The sequence below is a fragment of the Pseudophryne corroboree genome, chromosome 7 (genome assembly GCF_028390025.1).
Source record: "Pseudophryne corroboree isolate aPseCor3 chromosome 7, aPseCor3.hap2, whole genome shotgun sequence".
Taxonomy (NCBI): domain Eukaryota; kingdom Metazoa; phylum Chordata; class Amphibia; order Anura; family Myobatrachidae; genus Pseudophryne; species Pseudophryne corroboree.
In genome coordinates, this window is record NC_086450.1 from 36,401,555 (window position 1) to 36,416,559 (window position 15,005).

The 15,005-nt window shown below is 50.0% G+C and overlaps 1 protein-coding gene across 2 annotated transcripts in view; it reads right to left on the minus strand.

Annotated features, from left to right (window-relative positions):
- Window positions 1–15,005, minus strand: part of EHHADH (enoyl-CoA hydratase and 3-hydroxyacyl CoA dehydrogenase) — a 244,519-nt gene that overhangs the window by 145,305 nt on the left and 84,209 nt on the right. For both annotated transcript variants that reach the window (XM_063933010.1, XM_063933009.1), the window contains exon 5: window positions 12,823–12,927. In XM_063933010.1, coding sequence (XP_063789080.1) covers window positions 12,823–12,927 — 105 coding nt within the window. The remainder of the gene's footprint in view (window positions 1–12,822; window positions 12,928–15,005) is intronic.

Consider the following 15,005-nt stretch of genomic DNA (forward strand, 5'->3'; position numbering starts at 1 on the left):
AAAGCTGTAATGCAGAGACCCCCCGGGCAGCCGCCCAGGAAGAGCCCACCTTTCTGGTAGAATGGGCTTTCACTGATTTCGGTAACGGCAATCCTGCCGTAGAATGAGCCTGCTGAATCGTATTACAGATCCAGCGCGCAATAGTCTGCTTGGAAGCAGGAGCCCCAATCTTATTGGGAGCCCAGAGGACAAACAGAGACTCTGTTTTCCTAATCTGCGCCGTTCTGACGACATAGATTTTCAAAGCTCTAACCACATCGAGAGATTTCGATTCCGCCAAGGCGTCAGTAGCCACTGGCACCACAATAGGCTGGTTTACGTGAAATGATGAAACCACTTTTGGCAGAAATTGTTGACGAGTTCTCAACTCCGCTCTATCAGCATGGAAAATCAAATAGGCGCTTTTATGAGACAAAGCCGCCAACTCAGACACTCGCCTTGATGACGCCAAGGCCAACAACATGACCACTTTCCAAGTAAGGAATTTTAACTCAACCTTGCGCAAAGGTTCAAACCAATGCGATTGCAAGAATTGCAACACCACGTTAAGATCCCACGGTGCCACAGGAGGCACAAATGAAGGTTGGATGTGCAGCACGCCTTTTACGAAGGTCTGAACTTCTGGAAGAGAAGCCAGTTCTTTATGAAAAAAGATTGACAAGGCCTAAATCTGTACTTTAATAGAGCCTAACTTTAGGCCCGCATCCACACCTACTTGTAGGAAATGGAGCAAACGCCCCAGGTGAAATTCTTCCGTAGGAGCCTTCTTGGATTCACACCAAGACACACATTTTCTCCAAATACGGTGGTAATGCTTTGCCGTTACTTCTTTTCTAGCCTGAAGAAGTGTGGGAATGACTTCACTGGGAATACCCTTTCGGGTTAGGATTTGGCGTTCAACCGCCACGCCGTCAAACGCAGCCGCGGTAAGTCCTGATACACGCACGGCCCCTGTTGTAACAGGTCCTCCCGAAGAGAAAGAGGCCAGGGATCTTCTATCAGCAACTCCTGAAGATCTGGATACCAGGCCCTTTTTGGCCAATCCGGAACAATGAGGATCGCCTGAACCCTTGTTCTTCTTATAATCTTTATCACCTTTGGAATGAGTGGAAGTGGAGGGAACACATATACCGACGGAAACACCCACAGTGTCACTAGGGCGTCCACTGCTATCGCTTGAGGGTCCCTTGACCTAGAACAATATCTCTGAAGTTTCTTGTTGAGGCGGGACGCCATCATGTCTACTTGAGGAACTCCCCAACGACTTGTCACTTCTGCAAAGACCTCTTGATGAAGACCTCACTCTCCTGGATGGAGATCGTGGCTGCTGAGGAAGTCTGCTTCCCAGTTGTCCACTCCTGGAATGAAGACTGCTGACAGAGCGCTGGCATGTCTTTCCGCCCAGCGAAGAATCTTCGTGGCTTCGGCCATCGCCGCTCTGCTCCTTATTCCACCCTGGCGGTTTATGTACGCCATCGCTGTCACGTTGTCTGACTGAATCAAGACAGGCAGACCTCGAAGAAGATGTTCTGCTTGCAGTATGCCGTTGTAAATGGCCCTTAATTCCAGAATGTTTATGTGTAGACAAGCTTCCTGGCTTGACCACTTTCCCTGAAAGTTTCTTCCCTGTGTGACTTCTCCCCAGCCTCGGAGGCTTGCATCTGTGGTCACCAGGATCCAATCCTGAATCCCGAACCTGCGTCCTTCCAGAAGGTGAGAACCGTGCAGCCACCACAGAAGGGAGATTCTGGTCCTGGGTGATAGAATTATTTTCCGATGCATGTCCAGGTGAGACCCGGACCACTGATCCAACAGGTTCCACTGAAACACCCTGGCATGGAACCTGCCATACGGAATGGCATCATAGGCCGCCACCATCTTCCCCAGCAACCGAATGCATTGAAGAACAGACACCTTTGCTGGTTTCAGAATCTGTTTTACCATGTTCTGTATTTCCAGAGCTTTTTCCACTGGGAGAAAAACTCTGCAATTCTGTATCCAGAATCATACCCAGGAATGACAGCCGTGTCATCGGATCCAACTGTGATTTTGGCAAATTTAGGAGCCAACCATGTTGTTGCAGAATCGTCAGTGAAAGGGCAACATTCTTCAGCAATTGCTCCTTGGACCTCGCCTTTATGAGGAGATCGTCCAAGTACGGGATAATTGCGATTCTCTGCTAGCGCAGGAGAACCATCATTTCCGCCATTACTTTGGTGAAAATCCTCGGAGCCGTGGACAGACCAAATGGCAACATCTGAAATTGGTAATGACAATCCTGCACAGCAAATCTCAGGTAAGCCTGATGTGGAGGATATATGGGGACATGCAAGTTGGCATCTTTTATGTCGACAGACACCATAAAATCCCCTTCTTCCAGACTAGAGATCACTACTCGGAGAAATTCCATCTTGAATTTGAATTTTTTTAGAAAGAAATTGAGGGGATTTTAGGTTCAGAATCGGCCTGACTGAGCCATCCAGCTTCGGGACCACGAACAGGCTCGAATAAAAGCCATCCCCCTGTTGTGACTGGAGCACTGTGACAATTACTTAATTTTGACACAACTTTAGTATCGCAGCGCTTACTATCTCTCTTTCTAGAAGAGAAGCTGGCAAGGCCGATTTGAAAAATCAGTGAGGGGGCACGTCTTGAAACTCTAACCTGTATCTTTGGGTCCGAGTGCACCCAGACCTGACTGAAGAGTTGGAGATGTGCCCCCACCAGTGCGGACTCCAGTAGAGGAGCCCCAGCGTCATGCGGTGGATTTGGTAGAAGCCGGAGAGGACTTCTGCTCTTGGGAACTTGCCACAGCCTGTGACCTTTTTCCCCTTCCTCTACCCCTCGCAGCAAGGAAGGAGGACCCACGTCCTTTTTTGAATTTATTGGGCCGAAAGGACTGCATCTGATAGTGAGGCGATTTCTTCTACTGTGCAGGAACATAAGGTAAAAAATAAGAATTTACTTACCGATAATTCTATTTCTCGGAGTCCGTAGTGGATGCTGGGGTTCCTGAAAGGACCATGGGGAATAGCGGCTCCGCAGGAGACAGGGAACAAAAAGTAAAGCTTTAGGATCAGGTGGTGTGCACTGGCTCCTCCCCCTATGACCCTCCTCCAAGCCTCAGTTAGGATACTGTGCCCGGACGAGCGTACACAATAAGGAAGGATTTTGAATCCCGGGTAAGACTCATACCAGCCACACCAATCACACTGTACAACCTGTGATCTGAACCCAGTTAACAGTATGATAACAGCGGAGCCTCTGAAAAGATGGCTCACAACAATAATAACCCGATTTTTGTAACTATGTACAAGTATTGCAGATAATCCGCACTTGGGATGGGCGCCCAGCATCCACTACGGACTCCGAGAAATAGAATTATCGGTAAGTAAATTCTTATTTTCTCTATCGTCCTAGTGGATGCTGGGGTTCCTGAAAGGACCATGGGGATTATACCAAAGCTCCCAAACGGGCGGGAGAGTGCGGATGACTCTGCAGCACCGAATGAGAGAATTCCAGGTCCTCCTTAGCCAGGGTATCAAATTTGTAGGATTTTACAAACGTGTTTGCCCCTGACTAAGTAGCCGCTCGGCAAAGTTGTAAAGCCGAGACCCCTCGGGCAGCCGCCCAAGATGAGCCCACCTTCCTTGTGGAATGGGCATTTACATATTTTGGCTGTGGCAGGCCTGCCACAGAATGTGCAAGCTGAATTGTATTACACATCCAACTAGCAATAGTCTGCTTAGAAGCAAGAGCACCCAGTTTGTTGGGTGCATACAGGATAACAGCAAGTCAGTATTCCTGACTCCAGCCGTCCTGGAACCTATATTTTCAGGGCCCTGACAACATCTAGCAACTTGGAGTCCTCCAAGTCCCTAGTAGGCGCAAGGCACCACAATAAGCTGGTTCAGGTGAAACACTGACACCACCTTAGGGAGAGAACTGGGGACGAGTCCGCAGCTCTGCCCTGTCCGAATGGACAAACAGATATGGGCTTTTTTGAGAAAAAAAACCCACCAATTTGACACTCGCCTGGCCCAGGCCAGGGCCAAGAGCATGGTCACTTTTCATGTGAGATGCTTCAAATCCACAGATTTGACTGGTTTTAAACCAATGTGATTTGAGGAATCCCAGAATTACGTTGAGATCCCACAGTGCCACTGGAGGCACAAAAGGGGGTTGTATATGCAATACTCCCTTGACAAACTTCTGGACTTCAGGAACTGAAGCCAATTCTTTCTGGAAGAAAATCGACAGGGCCGAAATTTGAACCTTAATGGACCCCAATTTGAGGCCCATAGACACTCCTGTTTGCAGGAAATGCAGGAATCGACCGAGTTGAAATTTCTTCGTGGGGCCTTCCTGGCCTCACACCACGCAACATATTTTCGCCACATGTGGTGATAATGTTGTGCGGTCACCTCCTTCCTGGCTTTGACCAGGGTAGGAATGACCTCTTCCGGAATGCCTTTTTCCCTTAGGATCCGGCGTTCCACCGCCATGCCGTCAAACGCAGCTGCGGTAAGTCTTGGAACAGACATGGTACTTGCTGAAGCAAGTCCCTTCTTAGCGGCAGAGGCCATAAGTCCTCTGTGAGCATCTCTTGAAGTTCCGGGTACCAAGTCCTTCTTGGCCAATCCGGAGCCATGAGTATAGTTCTTACTCCTCTACGTCTTATAATTCTCAGTACCTTAGGTATGAGAAGCAGAGGAGGGAACACATACACCGACTGGTACACCCACGGTGTTACCAGAACGTCCACAGCTATTGCCTGAGGGTCTCTTGACCTGGCGCAATACCTGTCCCGTTTTTTGTTCAGACGGGACGCCATCATGTCCACCTTTGGTATTTCCCAACGGTTCACAATTATGTGGAAAAACTTCCCGATGAAGTTTCCACTCTCCCGGGTGGAGGTCGTGCCTGCTGAGGAAGTCTGCTTCCCAGTTTCCATTCCCGGAATGAAACACTGCTGACAGTGCTATCACATGATTTTCCGCCCAGCGAAAAATCCTTGCAGTTTTTGCCATTGCCCTCCTGCTTCTTGTGCCGCCCTGTCTGTTTACGTGGGCGACTGCCGTGATGTTTTTCCCACTGGATCAATACCGGCTGACCTTGAAGCAGAGGTCTTGCTAAGCTTAGAGCATTATAAAATTACCCTTAGCTCCAGTATATTTATGTGGAGAAAAGTCTCCAGACTTGATCACACTCCCTGGAAATTTTTTCCTTGTGTGACTGCTCCCCAGCCTCTCGGGCTGGCCTCCGTGGTCACCAGCATCCAATCCTGAATGCCGAATCTGCGGCCCTCTAGAAGATGAGCACTCTGTAACCACCACAGGAGAGACACCCTTGTCCTTGGATATAGGGTTATCCGCTGATGCATCTGAAGATGCGATCCGGACCATTTGTCCAGCAGATCCCACTGAAAAGTTCTTGCGTGAAATCTGCCGAATGGAATTGCTTCGTAGGAAGCCACCATTTTTACCAGGACCCTTGTGCAATGATGCACTGACACTTTTCCTGGTTTTAGGAGGTTCCTGACTAGCTCGGATAACTCCCTGGCTTTCTCTTCCGGGAGAAACACCTTTTTCTGGACTGTGTCCAGAATCATCCCTAGGCACAGCAGACGTGTCGTCGGGATCAGCTGCGATTTTGGAATATTTAGAATCCACCCGTGCTGTTGTAGCAGTATCCGAGATAGTGCTACTCCGACCTCCAACTGTTCCCTGGACTTTGCCCTTATCAGGAGATCGTCCAAGTAAGGGATAATTAAGACGCCTTTTCTTCGAAGAAGAATCATCATTTCGGCCATTACCTTGGTAAAGACCCGGGGTGCCGTGGACAATCCAAACGGCAGCGTCTGAAACTGATAGTGACAGTTCTGTACCACGAACCTGAAGTACCCTTAGTGAGAAAGGCAAATTTGGGACATGGAGGTAAGCATCCCTGATGTCCCGGGACACCATATAGTCCCCTTCTTCCTGGTTCGTTATCACTGCTCTGAGTGACTCCATCTTGATTTGAACCTTTGTAAGTGTTCAAATTTTTTAGATTTAGAATAGGTCTCACCTAGCCTTCTGGCTTCAGTACCACAATATAGTGTGGAATAATACCCCTTTCCTTGTTGTAGGAGGGGTAATTTGATTATCACCTGCTGGGAATACAGCTTGTGAATTGTTTCCCATACTGCCTCCTTGTCGGAGGGAGACCTTGGTAAAGCAGACTTCAGGAGCCTGCGAGGGGGAAACGTCTCGACATTCCAATCTGTACCCCTGGGATACTACTTGTAGGATCCAGGGGTCCTGTACGGTCCCAGCGTCATGCTGAGAGCTTGGCAGAAGCGGTGGAAGGCTTCTGTTCCTGGGAATGGGCTGCCTGCTGCAGTCTTCTTCCCTTTCCTCTATCCCTGGGCAGATATGACTCTTATAGGGACGAAAGGACTGAGGCTGAAAAGACGGTGTCTTTTTCTGCAGAGATGTGACTTAGGGTAAAAACGGTGGATTTTCCAGCAGTTGCCGTGGCCACCAGGTCCGATGGACCGACCCCAAATAACTCCTCTTCCTTTATACGGCAATACACCTTTGTGCCGTTTGGAATCTGCATCACCTGACCACTGTCGTGTCCATAAACATCTTCTGGCAGATATGGACATCGCACTTACTCTTGATGCCAGAGTGCAAATATCCCTCTGTGCATCTCGTATATATAGAAATGCATCCTTTAAATGCTCTATAGTCAATAAAATACTGTCCCTGTCAAGGGTATCAATATTTTTAGTCAGGAAATCCGACCAAGCCACCCCAGCTCTGCACATCCAGGCTGAGGCGATCGCTGGTCGCAGTATAACACCAGTATGTGTGTATATACTTTTTATGATATTTTCCAGCCTCCTGTCAGCTGGCTCCTTGAGGACGGCCCTATCTATAGACGGTACCGCCACTTGTTTTGATAAGCGTGTGAGCGCCTTATCCACCCTAAGGGGTGTTTCCCACCGCGCCCTAACTTCTGGCGGGAAAGGGTATACCGCCAATAATTTTCTATCGGGGGGAACCCACGCATCATCACACACTTCATTTAATTTATCTGATTCAGGAAAAACTACAGGTAGTTTTTTCACATCCCACATAATACCCTCTTTTGTGGTACTTGTAGTATCAGAAATATGTAACACCTCCTTCATTGCCCTTAACAAGTAACGTGTGGCCCTAAAGGGAAATACGTTTGTTTCTTCACCGTCGACACTGAAATCAGTGTCCGTGTCTGTCGACCGACTGAGGTAAAAGGACGTTTTAACGCCCCTGACGGTGTTTGAGACGCCTGGACAGGTACTAATTTGTTTGCCAGCCGTCTCATGTCGCCAACCGACCTTGCAGCGTGTTGACATTATCACGTAATTCCATAAATAAGCCATCCATTCCGGTGTCGACTCCCTAGAGAGTGACATCACCATTACAGGCAATTTGCTCCGCCTCCTCACCAACATCGTCCTCATACATGTCGACACACACGTACCGACATATAGCACACACACACAGGGAATGCTCTGATAGAGGACAGGACCCCACTAGCCCCTTGGGGAGACAGAGGGAGAGTTTGCCAGCACACACCAAAGCGCTATATTTTACAGGGATAGCCTTATAATAAGTGCTCCCTTATAGCTGCTTTTATAAAATCACAATTTCGCCAAATTTTGCCCCCCCTCTCTTGATTTAACCCTGTTTCTGTAGTGCAGTGCAGGGGAGAGCCTGGGAGCCTTCCTGACCAGCGGAACTGTGTGAGGAAATGGCGCTGTGTGCTGAGGAGATAGGCCCCGCCCCCTTTTCGGCGGGCTCGTCTCCCGCTTAAAAATGGATTCTGGCAGGGGTTAAATATCTCCATATAGCCCCGGAGGCTATATGTGAGGTATTTTTTGCCAAAAAAAGGATTTTCATTGCTGCCCAGGGCGCCCCCCCCCAGCGCCCTGCACCCTCAGTGACTGCCGTGTGAAGTGTGCTGAGAGCAATGGCGCACAGCTGCAGTGCTGTGCGCTACCTTAAGAAGACTGAGGAGTCTTCTGCCGCCGATTCTGGACCTTCTTCTCTTTTCAGCATCTGCAAGGGGGCCGGCGGCGAGGCTCCGGTGACCATCCAGGCTGTACCTGTGATCGTCCCTCTGGAGCTAATGTCCAGTAGCCAAAGAAGCCAATCCATCCTGCACGCAGGTGAGTTCACTTCTTCTCCCCTAAGTCCCTCGTTGCAGTGAGCCTGTTGCCAGCAGGACTCACTGTAAAATAAAAAACCTAAGCTAAACTTTTCTAAGCAGCTCTTTAGGAGAGCCACCTAGATTGCACCCTTCTCGGCCGGGCACAAAAACCTAACTGAGGCTTGGAGGAGGGTCATAGGGGGAGGAGCCAGTGCACACCACCTGATCCTAAAGCTTTACTTTTTGTGCCCTGTCTCCTGCGGAGCCGCTATTCCCCATGGTCCTTTCAGGAACCCCAGCATCCACTAGGACGATAGAGAAATGAAGACTTACCCGCGGTAGCCGTAGACACCAGGTCAGTGAGGCCGTCACCAAACAAGACACTACCATTAAACGGTAAAGACTCCATCGCCTTCTTAGAGTCGGCATCAGCATTCCATTGATGAATCCACAATGCTCTCCTTGCTGAGACCGCCATGGCATTGGCCCTTGATCCCAAAAGGCCAATATCCCTTACTGCTTCTTTTAAATATGCTGCAGCGTCCCTGATGTGACCAAGAGTCAAAAGCACGCTATCCCTGTCTAGGGTATCTACCTCAGATGACAAGTTATCTGCCCACTTTTCAATAGCGCTACTCACCCATGCCGAAGCAACAGCAGGCCTGAGTAGCGACCCTGTAGTGACATAAATGGATTTTAGGGTATTTTCCTGCTTACGATCCGCAGGATCCTTCAGGGCTGCCGTGTCAGGGGACGGAAGCACCACCTTTTTGGATAGACGCGATAAAGCTTTGTCTACCGTGGGGAATGACTCCCACCTTTCCCTGTCCCCAGAGGGGAACGGATATGCCACTGGAATTCTTTTGGGAACCGGTATCTTCTTATCAGGATTTTCCCAAGCCTTTTCAAAAAGCGCGTTCAGTTCATGAGAGGGAGGAAACGTTACCTCAGGTTTCTTTCCTTTAAACATACAGACCCTAGTATCAGGAACCGCAGGGTCCTCCGTGATATGTAATACGTCTTTTATCGCCACAATCATGTACTGAATACTCTTAGCCAGTTTTGGATGTAATCTGGCATCACCATAGTCGACACTGGAATCAGAGTCCGTGTCGGTATCTGTATCTACTATCTGGGTAAATGTACGTTTCTGTGACCCCGAAGGGGTCTGGGCTTGTGACAAAGCATCCTCCATGGATTTTCTCCATGTCTGGTTCTTAGACTCAGATTTATCAAATCTCTTAGTCAACCTAGTCACATTTGCGTTTAAAACACTCAACATATTCACCCAATCATCCGTCGGCGGTGCAGACACGGCCACTCTCACAGTATTGTCTGTCCCCACTCCAGCCTCTTCCTGGGAAGAGCATTCAGCCTCAGACATGTCGACACCCACGTACCGACACCCACAACCACACTGGGCTATAGGAGACAGATCCAGAACAAAGCCTGTAAGAGAGAGACACAGAGAGAGTTTTGCCAGCTCACCCCCAGCGCCTATCCCGATACTGAAGCCAGTAAAAAGACTGCCCAGACCTGTTAGCGCTATATAATATATAATTTAGCACCAAATTACTTGTGCCCCCCCCCCCCGTTTAGCACCCTGTTACTTGTACAGCAGTGTGGAGGTCAGGGCCAGCGTCTCTGCAGCTTCTGTGAAGAGAAAATGGCGCTGGTCAGAGCTGTGTGGGCTAAGCCCCGCCCCCCTCACCGGCGCGCTTCAGTCCCGCTTAAAATTATCTTTATACTGGCGGGGGTCCCTTAACTAGTGCCTAGGCACGGTTATCTCTTATGCCAGTGGCGTTTTGGGTGTACATGCTGCCCAGGGCGCCCCCCCCCGCGCCCTGCAGTGCAGAGTTATGTGTGGGAGCATGGCGGCAGCGCGGAAGCTGCGCGGTACGTCAAACGCTGTCTTCTGCCGTCACTGAAGTCTTCTGATCTTCTCATACTCACCCAGCTTCTGTCTTCTGGCTTCTGTGAGGGGGGTGACGGCGCGGCTGCGGGAACAAGCAGCTAGGCGCACCAAGTGATCGAACCCTCTGGAGCTAATGGTGTCCAGTAGCCTAAGAAGCAGAGCCCTTGAACTCAGAAGAAGTAGGTCCTGCTTCTCTCCCCTCACTCCCACGAAGCAGGGAGCCTGTAGCCAGCAGGTCTCTCTGAAAATAATAAACCTAATAAAAAAGTATTTTTCTGAGAAACTCTGGAGAGCTCCTCAGTGTGCATCCAGTCTCACTGGGCACAGAATCTAACTGGAGTCTGGAGGAGGGGCATAGAGGGAGGAGCCAGTTCACACCCATTCAAAGTCTTATAGTGTGCCCTTGTCTCCTGCGGATCCCATCTATACCCCATGGTTCTTGAAGCATCCCCAGGATCCTCTAGGACATATGAGAAACATTATCAGCACCAGTGTCCTTGCCCTGTTGCCTTTACCACTTGCCTGGCATGGTGGCATCGGATGCAATAAAAGACCACTTGGTGGCTGTGGGAAGATGATCTTCCCGCAGATGACAATCTCAGATGGACCTCCCGGCCCCTCCGCATCAGCGGTTTCGTGCCAATTTGTCCTGATCACTGTGGCCAGTGGTGATCGGGCAGCCCCAGCCCACGCTAGATGCAGATTCTTCCAATGAGTATGGCCTTCCGCAATTGCGCTCACACTGCTTGCATGCGCATCATTTTCTTGCAAATGCAAAACCAGCGACTCTGCCACAAAAAATATAGTACAGGTGTGAGAAGGGAGGTGTGAGTGTGTACCAGTGCGAGTAGTACAGGTGGGAGTAGGGGAGGTGTGAGGGTGTACCAGTGTGAGTAGAACAGGTGGAAGTAGGGGAGGTGTGAGGGTGTACCAGTGTGAGTAGTACAGGTGGGAGATGGGCAGGTGTGAAGGTGTACCAGTGTGAGTAGTACAGGTGGGAGTAGGGGAGGTTTGAGGGTGTACCAGTGTTAGTACAGGTGGGAGTAGGGGAGGTGCGAGGGTGTACCAGTGTGAGTAGGGGAGGTGTGAGGGTGTACCAGTGTGAGTAGGGGAGGTGTGAGGGTGTACCAGTGTGAGTAGTACAGGTGGGAGTAGGGGAGGTGCGAGTAGTACAGGTGGGAGTAGGGGAGGTGTGAGTGTGTACTAGTGTGAGTAGTACAGGTGGGAGTAGCGGAGGTGTGAGTAGAACAGGTGGGAGTAGGGTAGGTATTAGTGTGAGTGGCACAGGTGGGAGTAGGGGAGGTGGGAGGGTGTACCAGTGTGAGTGTGTACTAGTGTGAGTAGTACAGGTGGGAGTAGCGGAGGTGGGAGTAGTACAGGTGGGAGTAGGGTAGGTATTAGTGTGAGTAGTACAGGTGGGAGTAGGGGAGGTGTGAGGGTGTAGCAGTGTAAGTAGTACAGGTGGGAGCAGGGGAGGTGTGAGGGTGTAGCAGTGTGAGTAGTACAGGTGGGAGCAGGGGAGGTGTGAGGGTGTACCAGTGTGAGTAGTACAGGTGGGAGTAGGGGAGGTGTGAGGATGTACCAGTGTGAGTAGTACAGGTGGGAGTAGGGGAGGTGTGAGGGTGTACCAGTGTGAGTAGTACTGGTGGGAGTAGGGGAGGTGTGAGGGTGTACCAGTGTGAGTAGTACAGGTGGTATTAGGGGAGGTGTGAGGGTGTACCAGTGTGAGTAGTACAGGTGGGAGTAGGGAAGGTGTGAGGGTGTACCAGTGTGAGCAGTACAGGTGGGAGTAGGGGAGGTGTGAGGGTGTACCAGTGTGAGTAGTACTGGTGGGAGTAGGGGAGGTGTGAGGGTGTACCAGTGTGAGTAGTACAGGTGGGAGTAGGGGAGGTGTGAGGGTGTACCAGTGTGAGTAGTACAGGTGGGAGTAGGGGAGGTGTGAGGGTGTACCAGTGTGAGTAGTACAGGTGGGAGTAGGGGAGGTGTGAGGGTGTACCAGTGTGAGTAGTACAGGTGGTATTAGGGGAGGTGTGAGGGTGTACCAGTGTGAGTAGTACAGGTGGGAGTAGGGGAGGTGTGAGGGTGTACCAGTGTGAGCAGTACAGGTGGGAGTAGGGGAGGTGTGAGGGTGTACCAGTGTGAGTAGTACTGGTGGGAGTAGGGGAGGTGTGAGGGTGTACCAGTGTGAGTAGTACAGGTGGGAGTAGGGGAGGTGTGAGGGTGTACCAGTGTGAGTAGTACAGGTGGGAGTAGGGGAGGTGTGAGGGTGTACCAGTGTGAGCAGTACAGGTGGGAGTAGGGGAGGTGTGAGGGTGTACCAGTGTGAGTAGTACTGGTGGGAGTAGGGGAGGTGTGAGGGTGTACCAGTGTGAGTAGTACAGGTGGTATTAGGGGAGGTGTGAGGGTGTACCAGTGTGAGTAGTACAGGTGGGAGTAGGGTAGGTGTGAGGGTGTACCAGTGTGAGTAGTACAGGTGGGAGTAGGGGAGGTGTGAGGTTGTACCAGTGTGAGTGGTATAGTTGGAAGTAGGGGAGATGTGAGTGTGTACCAGTGCGAGTAGTACAGGTGGGAGTAGGGTAGGTATGAGGGTGTACCAGTGTGAGTAGTATAGGTAGGAGTAGGGAAAAGAGGTGGTGTTTCAGCATGTACAGATCTGAAGCCAGTGACAGAGGCTAATGAAGGAGGGTACGGGATGTGTTAGAATATTATATCTCCATGTTGCTTACCTACAACCTTCCGGGCCACTTGTATGGCTGCATCCACAATGTTTCCTTGCACAACGTCATCCACAATACCCAGCTGTAAGGCCTCAGGGGCAGGAATATGTCTTCCTGCATGATGAGAAAGATCAGGGTTGATAATGACACCTCCGCTTTCAATTTGTTCTTCATCCTCTATATTACTTTATTTGTTTTTAGAAATTAGTTTATTTTTCCTTCTAGTTTCCTTTACTTGGGTGACACATTTGAAAACTCCCCAAATCATAGGGTCTTAATAAAATACTTTGAAGATGCAATGGACCCGCACTGTACTATGCATTATGATATAAATAAATAAAATAAAGGAGGTATTAAATTAGGATTTTAATTACCTACCGGTAAATCCTTTTCTCTCATAGTCCATAAGGGATATTGGGGAGACTTAGGGGGTCATTCCGAGTTGATCGCACAAAGCTACTTTTTGCAGGATTTACCAGTAGGTAATTAAAATACTATTTTCTCTAGCATCCATAAGGGATATTGGGGAGACTTAGTATGATGGGGACGTCCCAAAGCTTCCAGAACGTGCGGAGACTGCTGCAGCACCGCCTGCCCAAACTGGGTATCCTCTTTGGCCAGGGTATCAAACTTGTAGAACTTCACAAAAGTGTTCTTTCCTGACCAGGTAGCAAGCTCGGCATAGTTGCAAGGCCGAGACTCCATGGGCAGCAGCTCAGGAAGAGCCCATCGATATTGTAGAGTGGGCTTTCAGACACTTAGGAACAGGTAAGGCTGCCGATACATAGGCCTGTTGGATAGTAAGCCTAAGCCAATGAGCAAGGGACTGCTTTGAAGCAGGGCAACACTTTTTCCGCGCATCATAGAGCACAAACAAGGAATACCTCTTTCTTATCCGAGCCGTTCTCTTGACATAGATCTTCAAGACTCACACGGCATCCAATGCCTCCGGAGGAGCAGAAGTGTCAGAACTGGACGGAACAACAATAGGCTGATTCAAGTGGAACGCAGAGACAACCTTCAGCAGGAACTGCTGCCTAGTCCTGAGCTCCGCTCTGTCCTCCTAAAAGACCAAGTAGGGACTTTTACACGATAAGGTGCCCAATTCTGAGACACGTCTAGCAGAAGCCAGGGCCAGTAACATCACCGTCTTCCACGTGAGGTACTTGTCTTCTACCATCATCAGAGATTCAAACCAGTAGGACTGTAGAAATTCCAACACCACATTCAAATCCCAGGGTGCTGTAGGCGGCACAAAAGAAGGTTGTAAGTGGAGCACCCCTTGCAAGAAGGTCTGAACTTCTGGCAACACTGCCAATTTCTTTTGAAATAAAATAGAGAGCTGAAATCTTGACCTTAATGGAACCCAGACATAAGCCCTTATCCAAACCAGCCTGCAGAAAATGTAAGAAAAGTCCCAAATGGCACTCTGCAGGCGGATACGTGCATTCCTCGCAACAAGAGACATATCTTCTCCAGACATGATGATAGTGTTTTGACGTCACAGGTTTCCGGGCCTGAACCATGGTAGCAATAACCTTCTTGGAAAGGCCCTTGTGAGCTAGGATGTCCCGCTCAACCTCCATGCCGTCAAACGAAGTCGCCGTAAGTCCGGGTAGACGAACGGCCCTTGTTGAAGAAGATCTCTTAGTGGTAGAGGCCAAGGGTCTTCGACGGACATGTCTAGAAGATCCGCATGCCACACCCTCTGAGGCCAATCCAGGGCAATCAGAAATGCCTGGACTCCCTGATTTCTGATTCGCTTGAGCACCCTTGGGAGCAACGGAATCGGAGTAAACAGGTAGACCAGGTGGTAAGACCAAGGCCCTTGCCTGAGGATCTCTGGTTCGTGAGCAATACCAGTGAAGCTTCTTGTTGACTCGAGAAGCCAACATGTCTATTTGTGGGCAGCCCCACCGGTTGATGATCTGCTGAAACACCTGATGGTGGAGCACCCACTCCCCGGGTGGAGATCGTGATGACTTAGGAACTCCGCTTCCCAGTTGTCCACTCCCGGAATGAAGATTGCCGACATTGCCCTTGTATTTCTTTCCGCCCAGAGGAGTATCTTTGACACCTCTCGCATGCAGGCTCTGCTTTTTGTCCCTCCTTGCTGACCGATGTACGCCACTGCTGTGACATTGTCTGACTGTACTTGGATCGCGTGATCCTTGAGCAGAGGACAAGCCTGA